At 42.7% G+C, this 10,000-nt stretch overlaps 1 protein-coding gene across 4 annotated transcripts in view; it reads left to right on the forward strand.

Annotated features, from left to right (window-relative positions):
• Positions 1 to 10,000, forward strand: part of LOC143301898 (uncharacterized) — a 143,273-nt gene that overhangs the window by 32,049 nt on the left and 101,224 nt on the right. For all 4 annotated transcript variants that reach the window (XM_076616330.1, XM_076616329.1, XM_076616332.1 and 1 more), the window contains exons 16-19: positions 205 to 421; positions 3,422 to 3,643; positions 5,202 to 5,505; positions 8,147 to 8,385. In XM_076616330.1, the coding sequence (XP_076472445.1) occupies positions 205 to 421; positions 3,422 to 3,643; positions 5,202 to 5,505; positions 8,147 to 8,385 (982 nt within the window). The remainder of the gene's footprint in view (positions 1 to 204; positions 422 to 3,421; positions 3,644 to 5,201; positions 5,506 to 8,146; positions 8,386 to 10,000) is intronic.

Consider the following 10,000-nt stretch of genomic DNA (forward strand, 5'->3'; position numbering starts at 1 on the left):
AAGAAGAAGAAGAAGAAGAGGAAGAGGAGGATGAAGTAGCAAGAAGAATAAGAAGCAGAAGAAAAGAATGAGAAGATGAAGGAGGGGGAGGAGGACAAAAACAAAGAGAGAAGTAAAGAACGAAAACGGTGTGTGTGTGTGTGTGTGTGTGTGTGTGTGTGTGTGTGTTGTGTGTGTGTGTGTGTGTGCGCGCGCGCGTCCCAGGCTGACGATGGACATGGTGCTGAAGCCCCTGGGGCTGAGCCTCTCGGCGCTGGTGACCCTGGAGGTGAAACTGGGGTTCGTCAGCTTCGAGAAGACCCTCTTCGAGGCCAAGCTATTCGAATACGTGGCGCCCTCTATCGTCAAACGGTTGCTGAGTATTGGCAAGAGCGAGCCGGACAAGTCCCCTCCACAGTTCTCGAACTTTGAGCATGACAAGGTAGGCATTGGATTGTATGTGCACAGTGTGTATGGAGGATGAAAGATTTTTGACTCACTTGTGTTCGGTTGTCTGTGTGTGTGTGTGTGTGTGTGTCCGTGTGTCTGTGTGTCCGTGGTCAACTTTAACATTGACATTTTCTCTGCAAATACTTTGTCAGTTGACACCAAATTTGGCATAAAAATAGGAAAAATTCAGTTCTTTCCAGTCATCTTGTTTAAAACAATATTGCACCTCTGGGATGGGCACAAAAAAAAGAAGCCTAATTATATGCAAACTGCATTTACTGTTATATTTATATTTTTTTGTATTCTCTAAACTTGGCACTTTGACCTCTTATTCTGACACAACAACAAGAGGAGTCATTATTATCATTTTTTGTTCAAACAGGAACTTCTTTTGCTAAGCATGGAATTTTTATTTATTTTGCAAACGTTTTGGTGCAGATAGTAAAAAAAGGGAAATTACTCTGTAATTAATGCTAGGGGACTTAATTTATCACAAGTGAGTCTTGAAGGCCTTGCCTCTCTTGTTTTTAGTTAAATTTCGCTGTAATGCCTATGAAGACATTAGAGCGAAGACACGACTTTTCCATAGCCCTGCTGAGAAAAGGGCAAGACGTGCTTGGTCTGTTATCCTCTGAAAAGGAAGAAATTATATTTTTTGCTCACCAGATACACTGCAAAAGCTGTTGATATCACGGAAAGGAAAGTAGATGGTAATGACACGTAATCATAATTAGTTATATGATTATCCTGTTACAGCTGTATACACTTGATGGTCACATTGTATATTTATAGTCGATTGTATGTTGTTTCGTTATTATGGTGTGCGTACCTGTATTGGCGCACATACGCAAGTGTACGATTAAGTAATTTGGTTTTTGAATGAATTTATTGACAGTATTTGCTTTATCTATTGCTGAGTTTGTTTTCTTTCATCCAGTACATTTGACGCTGCAACTTAGAACTGAGCCCCTTGGTATAAGAGCTGTAGTCAGGCCAATGTGAATATGAAGCGTCTGAAGTGTTTTAAGGTGGGCTTACGCTACCGATTCAACTAGCACACAGGTAAATAAAAGGTACATTGGAACAAACCCAGACACTTCCTCAAAAAAAGGAAGCGCCAGGCCTGTCCTTATAGCGATCATCTGACATGTGCACACAGCAGCAAAGACAGAAGAAATATTCAAACACAAATAAGCTTTTATTCCAGATGGCACAGCCTCTCTAATCCTGAACAAGCCACACAGAACACATGGATGATACAGAACAAACACAAGGTTGCCTCGCTGGCAAAATTCTGTAGAAAAATCCACTTCAATAGGAAAAACAAATAAAACTGCACGCAGGAAAAGAAAAAAAAAAGAAAAGAAAAAAAAAAGGGGTGGTGCTGTTGTGTAGCGACGCGCTCTCCCTGGGGAGAGCAGCCCGATAAAAAAAGGAAAAAACAAACAAACAAACAAACAAACAAAATATATATATATATATATATATATATATATATATATAGAGAGAGAGAGAGAGAGAGGTGGTTTATTCATGTATAGGCCCAGGTCCCTTATGAAGGGGAATGCGAACATTATTTTACAAACTATACATCACGACTCTGTGAGCATCAATAAACAGTCAAACAAAAATATACCTGCGTTACAGTTCAATGTGTAGAACAATAAAAGAAAACAAACAAACAAACAAAAGAAAACAAACAGCGTTTTCACGAAGTAGCCATTTCTCTGAATTTGAAAGCTTTGTCTGGGTTTGTTCCAATGTACCTTTTATTTACCTGTGTGCTAGTTGAATCGGTAGCGTAAGCATCACTGACTTGAAGTTGTGTACCTTGTGCAATGGAGAGAGTTACCACTCTTTACTATTTGTTAATCATATCGTCTCCTGGCCTCATCATTTGTTAATTTCCGGTGTATAAACTACCGAGGCAACCATGTATTGTTCTGTATTGTCCATGTGTTCTGTGTGGCTTATTCAGGATTAAAGAGGCTATGCCAGTCTTGAATAAAAGCTAATTTGTGTTTGCACATTTCTTCTGTCTTTGCTGCTGTTTGCACATGTCAAATGATTGGTATAAGGATAGGCCGGCGCTTTCTTTTCAAAGAAGTGTCTGGGTTTGTTCCAATGTACCTTTTTATTTACCTGTGTGCTAGTTGAATCGGTAGCGTAAGCATCACTGACTTGAAGTTGTGTACCTTGTGTAATGGAGAGAGTTACCACTCTTTACTATTTGTTAATCATATCGTCTCCTGGCCTCATCATTTGTTAATTTCCGGTGTATAAACTACCGAGGCAACCATGTATTGTCCATGTGTTCTGTGTGGCTTATTCAGGATTAAAGAGGCTATGCCAGTCTTGAACAAAAGCTAATTTGTGTTTGCACATTTCTTCTGTCTTTGCTGCTGCGTCCACATGTCAAATGATTGGTATAAGGACAGGCTGGCGCTTCCTTTTTAAAGAAGTGTCTGGATTTGTTCCAATGTACCTTTTTATTTTCCTGTGTGCCAATTGAATCGGTAGCGTAAGCATCACTGACTTGAAGTTGTGTACCTTGTGTAATGGAGAGAGTTACCACTCTTTACTATTTGTTAATCATATCGTCTCCTGGCCTCATTATTTGTTAATTTTCAGTGGATAAACTACCGAGGCAACCATGTATTGTTCTGTATTGTCCATGTGTTCTGTGTGGCTTATTCAGGATTAAAGAGGCTATGCCAGTCTTGAATAAAAGCTAATTTGTGTTTGCACATTTCTTCTGTCTTTGCTGCTGTTTGCACATGTCAAATGATTGGTATAAGGACAGACCCGGCGCTTCCTTTTCGAGGAAGTGTCTGGGTTTGTTCCAATGTACCTTTTTATTTATCTGTGTGCTAGCTGAATCGGTAGCGTAAGCATCACTGACTAAGTTGTGTACCTTGTGTAATGGAGAGAGTTAGCACTCTTTACTATAGTAAAGATATAAGCTTATATATATATATATATATATATATAGACACACACAGAGACAAAGGGAAAGAGTGGCCTGGAGGGTGCGGTCAGGTGCTTCGTGCAGCAAGTCCCAGATCTTGATTACACGGAGCCCGCTGTGGAGATTGCTGTGGCCGCCAGTGACGACAAGAGCAAGCCAACCCTGCTGGTGCTCGTCGGCACCAGTCCTGGTCTCCAAGATCTGCTCGTCTACGAGATGGGGGGACCTTCGACGATCATACGAAAGGTATTGTTTTTTTTGGGGGGGGTTGTTTGTTTTGGTTTTTTTTTGCGTTGGGGGGTGAGGTTTTGTTGGTGTGGTTGAGATGGTGTGTGTGTGTGTGTGTGTGTGTGTGTGTCGGGGGTGGGGTGGAGGGTGGAGTGCGTGTGCTGTGTGTGTGTGTGTGTGTGTGTGTGTGTGTAAAACAAATGCAATACAACTACAAAAAAAATGTTTTATTCAGTTTCTGCAGGCCATCTTAAAACAGAATAGGTCGAAATTTAAAGTACAGTAGTTTGGAAGTTGAAACCTGGATGAAAGAAAAATGAATATGGACAAGCATCGCATATGATGACCAAGGAAATTTACTACCAGGGTCTGTATTATGAAACTGCATGTTTGGTGCATATCTACTACCTTTTTTATATCATAATTATTATTTATTTATTTATTTATTTATTTATTTATTTATTTATTTATGTAAGCTTATCTATTATTTATTCACCTTTTTTTTTTCTCAAGGCCTGACTAAGCGCGTTGGGTTACGCTGCTGGTCAGGCATCTGCTTGGCAGATGTGGTGTAGCGTATATGGATTTGTCCGAACGCAGTGACGCCTCCTTGAGCCACTGAAACTGAAACTGAAACTGCATTATGGTATAATTAGTGATGCACTGAATAGGTTGCGAATGGCTGGTTGATTAATGTAGTTGAACTGTTACATTAACTATTTCTGATTGATTATTGCTGTCGACTTGTTATGTCATGGTCGTTTTCTGTGTCTCTCTCTGTCTCTTTGTCTCTGTCTCTGTCTGTCTGTCTCTGTCTCTATCTCTGTCTGTCTCTCTCTCTCTCTCGCTCTCTCTGGCTCTCTCTGTCTCTCTCTGTCTCTGTCTGTCAGTCTCTGCCTCTGTCTCTGTCTCTCTCTGTCTCTGTCTCTCTCCGTGTCTCTGTCTGTCTCTGTCTCTGTCTCTCTCTCTGTATCTCTCTGTCTGTCTGTCTGTCTGTCTGTCTGTCTGTCTGTCTCTCTCTCTCTCTCTCTCTCTCTCTCTCTCTCTCTCTCTCTCTCTCTCTCTCCATTCCCTTCACTCTCACTGACAATGTATTATAGTCAGTCGTGTTCGACTATGACCATCGGAACAGCAGAGGAGGTAACTGCTGTCCCGACTATCTGGGCTAGAATTTGATTATAGTGCAGAGTATCTTTCCCAAGTTACATCCACACTCTCTCGGCCAAGAGGGTTTCAGGACAGTCGGCGTTGAAATGGTTCCCAAGGGCCATCTACCCCCCCCCACCCCCCACCCTCCCCCACCGCCGCCCCTCTCCCTCCAAGGCTGCAGCACTAAGAGCCAGTGCAATTTTTCCTCTGTCATTTTGAGAGTCATTGTCCTTCACAAAAAAGACTAACATGTAAATGACTTCCCGTTGCAACGCAGAAATCGTTGATGATAAAGCTCTCACTTTTGCTGCTGGCCTAACCAAATTTAAGTCAAACTTTGATATGAGTTGAGTGTTATGCCTCACTGACAATACACCTTGTACGAACACACACACACACACTCACACACTTTTCTCTCCACCTCCAGCACCTGGGTATCTCCGGCCGGCCCGTCCACTTCACAGTGAGGGCCACCAACAACGCTGGGGCCAGCGCGGACGTCACGTGCTCGCTGGACACCTATGACGTCACCCTGCCCCAGGGGCGCCTCCTGGCGGACTACCCGAGCACCAGCAACCGGCACGTGCTGAGCGGGTCCCTGGTGGCCCACGAGGACTCCCCGCTGAAGACGACCCTGCTCGCCGTAGGGCTGGGCAAGGGGCAGTATGCAGGAGGGGTCATGACCTGGTTTCCTGTGGACCTGGCTGACCGTCAGGGTGACCAATATGATGGTGTGTGGCGTAGTGGGTTTTTTTTTGGTGGTGCGTGTGTGTGTGGGGGGGGGGGGAAGGGAGGGGGAGGGGAGGTGAGGTGTGGGATGTCCCTCTGTGTGTGTGTGTGTGTGTGTGTGTGTGTGTGGTTGGGGTGGGGGAGTGGCGGGTGGAGGTGCGTAAGTTGTGTGTGTGTGTGTGTGTGTGTGTGTGTGTGTGTGTGTGTGTGTGTGTGTGTGTGTGTGTGTGTGTGTGTCTCTCTTCTCTCATTCTCTATCTGTAGGGGTGTTGGGTGTGTGTGTGTGAGTGTGCACACACACACACACACACACACACACACACACACACACACACACACAAACCGTTCACTTAACCAGACACACACACACACACACACACTACGATCCCCCCCAAACCCCTCCCCCCCCACACACACACAACCCCTCCCCCCCCTCCCCCCCACCATACCCCCCCCCACACACACACACACCGTCGACTTAACGTCTTCCACCTCACCCACCCTTACCAACCACACCCATCCCACCCCTACCACCCCCCACCCCTCACACACACACACACACGCAACCACCACCCTCATCACACCTCTCTCTCCTCCTCTCCATTCCTCGTTGTTTTCTGAAAGAAAGAAGGAAAGAGAAAAAAAAAAGAAAGAAGGAAGGAAAGAAAAAAAGAAAAGAATATTGCTAAAACTTCAATCCATTGTTTTTTGTAGTTTTTTTTAGTCATGTTATGTCTGTTGCTAATGGCTTAGGAATACAGCAATCATCAACGTGTATTGTTTGCGCGAATGTTTGGTTTTTCGGGTGTTTTTTTTTGGGGGGGGGGGGGGGGGTGTTTGTTTGTTTCATTTTTTTTGTTTTTTTCTCTTTGTTTTTTGACATCACTTTTTTTTTTTCTTTTTTTTTTTTTTTTTTTTTTTTAAGGAGAAAACAGTGGATGCCTAAAAGTTCAGCATCCCTGGAAGGTTTTTTTTTTTTTTTTTTTTTTATCTTTTTTTTTTTGTCTTTTTTTTTGTATCTTTCTTTTTGTTCCTTCCAACATCATTTTTATCACAAAAATATCTTCTTCGTCATTCGTGAGCTGCAACTCCCACGTTCACTTGTATGTACACGAGTGGGCTTTTACGTGCATGACCGTTTTTAATCTCCCGCCATGTATGCAGCCATACTCCGTTTTCGGGGGTGTGCATGCTGTATATGTTCTTGTTTCCATAACCCACCCGAACGCTGACATGGATTACACTGGATCTTTAACGTGCAGTATTTGATCTTCTGCTTGCATATACACACGAATGGGTGGTTCAGGCACACATGTTGACCTGGGAGATCGGGGAAAAAGAAAATCTCCACCCTTTTACCCACCAGGCGCCGTTACCGAGATTCGAACCCGGGACTCTCAGACTGAAAGTCCACTCGGTTTCTGCGCTCGTCCCATACACATAACAATGTTCAGTTTCATTTGGAGTTTGTCAAAGGTTGTCAAAACGTGCACACTGATCCTACATACGTTAAACCACATCTGCTCAGAGTACGGAGCAACAACAACAACAACAACAGCAACAACAACAAGGTCCCAATGAACGCTTTAACCACTCGGCCAGTGCGCTTTTTGGGCTTAAGAAATAAACTGTTGATATTTAGTGAGTGGGAATATAATAGCTGTTAGATACACATGTATTGTTAAAATGTATGTATGCAGTGTGTGTGTGTGTGTGTGTGTGTGTGTGTGTGTGTGTGTAGTCATATTTTGGTGTGTGTATGTAACATAGATGTAATGTTTTATGTTAACAAAGCGTTTTTGTAAAGCACCTAGAGCAGAGTTCTGGATAGTGTGCTTTTAGTATCCATTATTATTATCATTATTATAGAATAGTATAGTCCATCTCTGTGTAACCCAACACATAGTATCATATTTTGTTTGTATGATAATGAATACACCTTTACTTGTAGCTGTTGTACACAGCCAGATTTCAGCCAAATTGAAACAAAAACATACACTTTCACTTATGATTTTAATTCCGCGGGATGCTTAACAAAACATATTAGTAGGTGATTATGTAAGTTTTGTTTCTGTAATTGATGTTATCCATCTGATCATGGTATCTGAGCACTCTTGATGTTATGAGTTGCAATGTCTTGTATTCTCAATGTTTGTTCATTAAAGAAATATTTGTATTTGTATTTCTTTTTATCACAACAGATTTCTCTGTGTGAAATTCGGGCTGCTCTCCCCAGGGAGAGCACGTCGTTACACTACAGTGCCACCCGTTTTTGTTTTTTTTTTTGTTGTTTTTTTTCCTGCGTGCAGTTTTATTTGTTTTTCCTATCGAAGTGGATTTTTCTACAAAATTTTGCCAGGAACAACCCTTTTGTTGCCGTGGGTTCTTTTACGTGCGCTAAATCCATGCTGCACACGGGACCTCGGTTTATCGTCTCATCCGAATGACCAGCGTCCAGACCACCACTCAGGAAAAACAAACAAATAAAACTACACGCAGGAAAAAAAGAAAAGAAAAATGGATGGCGCTGTAGTGTAGCGACGCGCTCTCCCTGGGGAGAGCAGCCACGAATTTCACACAGAGAAATCTGATGTGATAAATAAAAAAGAAATACAAAATGCAAATACAAATTTGGCCTACCAGCTGCAGCGGACCCGGACGGTCACGGTGCTCTAGAGAACCACTTCACGGGGTTCAGGGAGGGGCGACTACTCGTGCCACCCTTGCACCTCACGCGGACCACGAACACCCTGTACGCGGCCGAGTGCGCGCGCCAGTGCATGCTGCTGCCGGAGAGATATTGCATGAGCTTCAACTACCACTCCCTGGGACACTGCGAGCTGTTGGCCGCTATCGCCGGTCACGACCACCATCTGGCCGTGGTCAGTTTAGAATAGAATAGAATAGAATAGAATATGTCTTTATTACCAAGTGTACCGGGGTCAAAAGGAATATGGGGAAGGGAGGGGGGGATTGGGGGGGTGGGGGGGGGGGGGGGGGGGGCTGGCAGGGAGAGGGGGTGGGAGATAGTACATAACAAGGTACGAACATATAAGTCGAAAATCATACACAAACACAGATACGGTAGAAATTAGGATACATACTAGTGCATATCAATCTAAAAACTTGTGCACACACACACACACACACACACACACACACACACACACACACGTTTTAACAGAAGCCGCATATTACATGTGAATGGGGTTGATGACTATATCTTCAAGTAGATGATTGTTGATAGCACAATATTATTCTAGTTATCATACTGGATTTGTTCGAGAGACAGGGCATTGGCTGCTTTGGGGAAAAAGCTATTGGCGAAGCGATTGGTTTTGTCCTTATACTTCTGTACCGTCGGCCAGAGGGGAGCATCTCGAAAATCCCAAAAACTGGATGTGATTCGTCCTGGCTGATTGATTTTGCTTTTCTGAGTAGCCGCTTATAATATGTGTCTTCAAGAGAAGGTGGATCAGCCCCGGTTTATAGTAATAATGACAAAAAAAAAGAAAAAGAAAAAAAAAAAAACCACCAAACAACACAACAAACAAGAGAGGCAATGTTTCTCTCTTATGTACATTCTGGTTTAATATTGTTGTGCAATACCCTTTTGTCTTAACGTGTGTATGTGTGTTGGAGGGGGGGTGGGGGGGGGGAGGGGGGCGGGGGGTTGTTTTGGTCTGTCGTCAGCTATTGGGAAATCTTATTTGACGAGTTCTAATCTCTTTTTTATGTTGCGCATGTTCATTTTATGTTGGTGTTTACAACGAGCCTGTACATGTGATTGCACAAGTTAATTCCCATGTTGATTCATAAAGCGTTTTTGATTTAATTTGTTTTGATTTGATTGCTTTCAAGACTCACTTGTGATACATACTTGATCAAAACATTAAAATAAAATAAGATGAAATGATTTTTTTTTTTAAATCGCTGGGCGTGCTCTGTACGTTTAAATCATGTAATTTTAGAATGTCTCGGGTATGTATGAAATTTATTTACAAAGTCTGCGGTAAAGTAGAAATTGCCGTCGCCTCAAGCACACCACAATATGTATCCACTTTCTCCAGATCTACGGTAGATCCATGTTCTACAGGCGAAGTTATCGGCAGAAACTACAACATGGTCCATTCATCTTCTTTCTTATGTACATGCTGGTTAATTCAATATCCACTTTGATATATTCATGTGCAGTAAACACGTCGATGATGTAGTTAGCGTCACTGTATGTGTTCTGTCCAGAATTTGTATTTCTTTTCTTTTAATTGGGAACAAGAAATAATGAGCTCACGCCGTCTTCAAACGCAAACATTTTTTTATTTGGATCCTCAACGAAATAAGCCGTTTATGATCCGGAAATACAGCTTAATTCGTATGACTGTGACGATTTTTTCCCCGTGTATTTTCAGTCCTAATTTGGTATTGGCAGACAGCTTGTATATGTTGTTGGAAAAACAAAGAGAGCAGATGGTGTGTTTGTGTTTCCGTGTGTGTCTC

Source organism: Babylonia areolata, chromosome 28 (assembly GCF_041734735.1).
Source record: "Babylonia areolata isolate BAREFJ2019XMU chromosome 28, ASM4173473v1, whole genome shotgun sequence".
Taxonomy (NCBI): domain Eukaryota; kingdom Metazoa; phylum Mollusca; class Gastropoda; order Neogastropoda; family Buccinidae; genus Babylonia; species Babylonia areolata.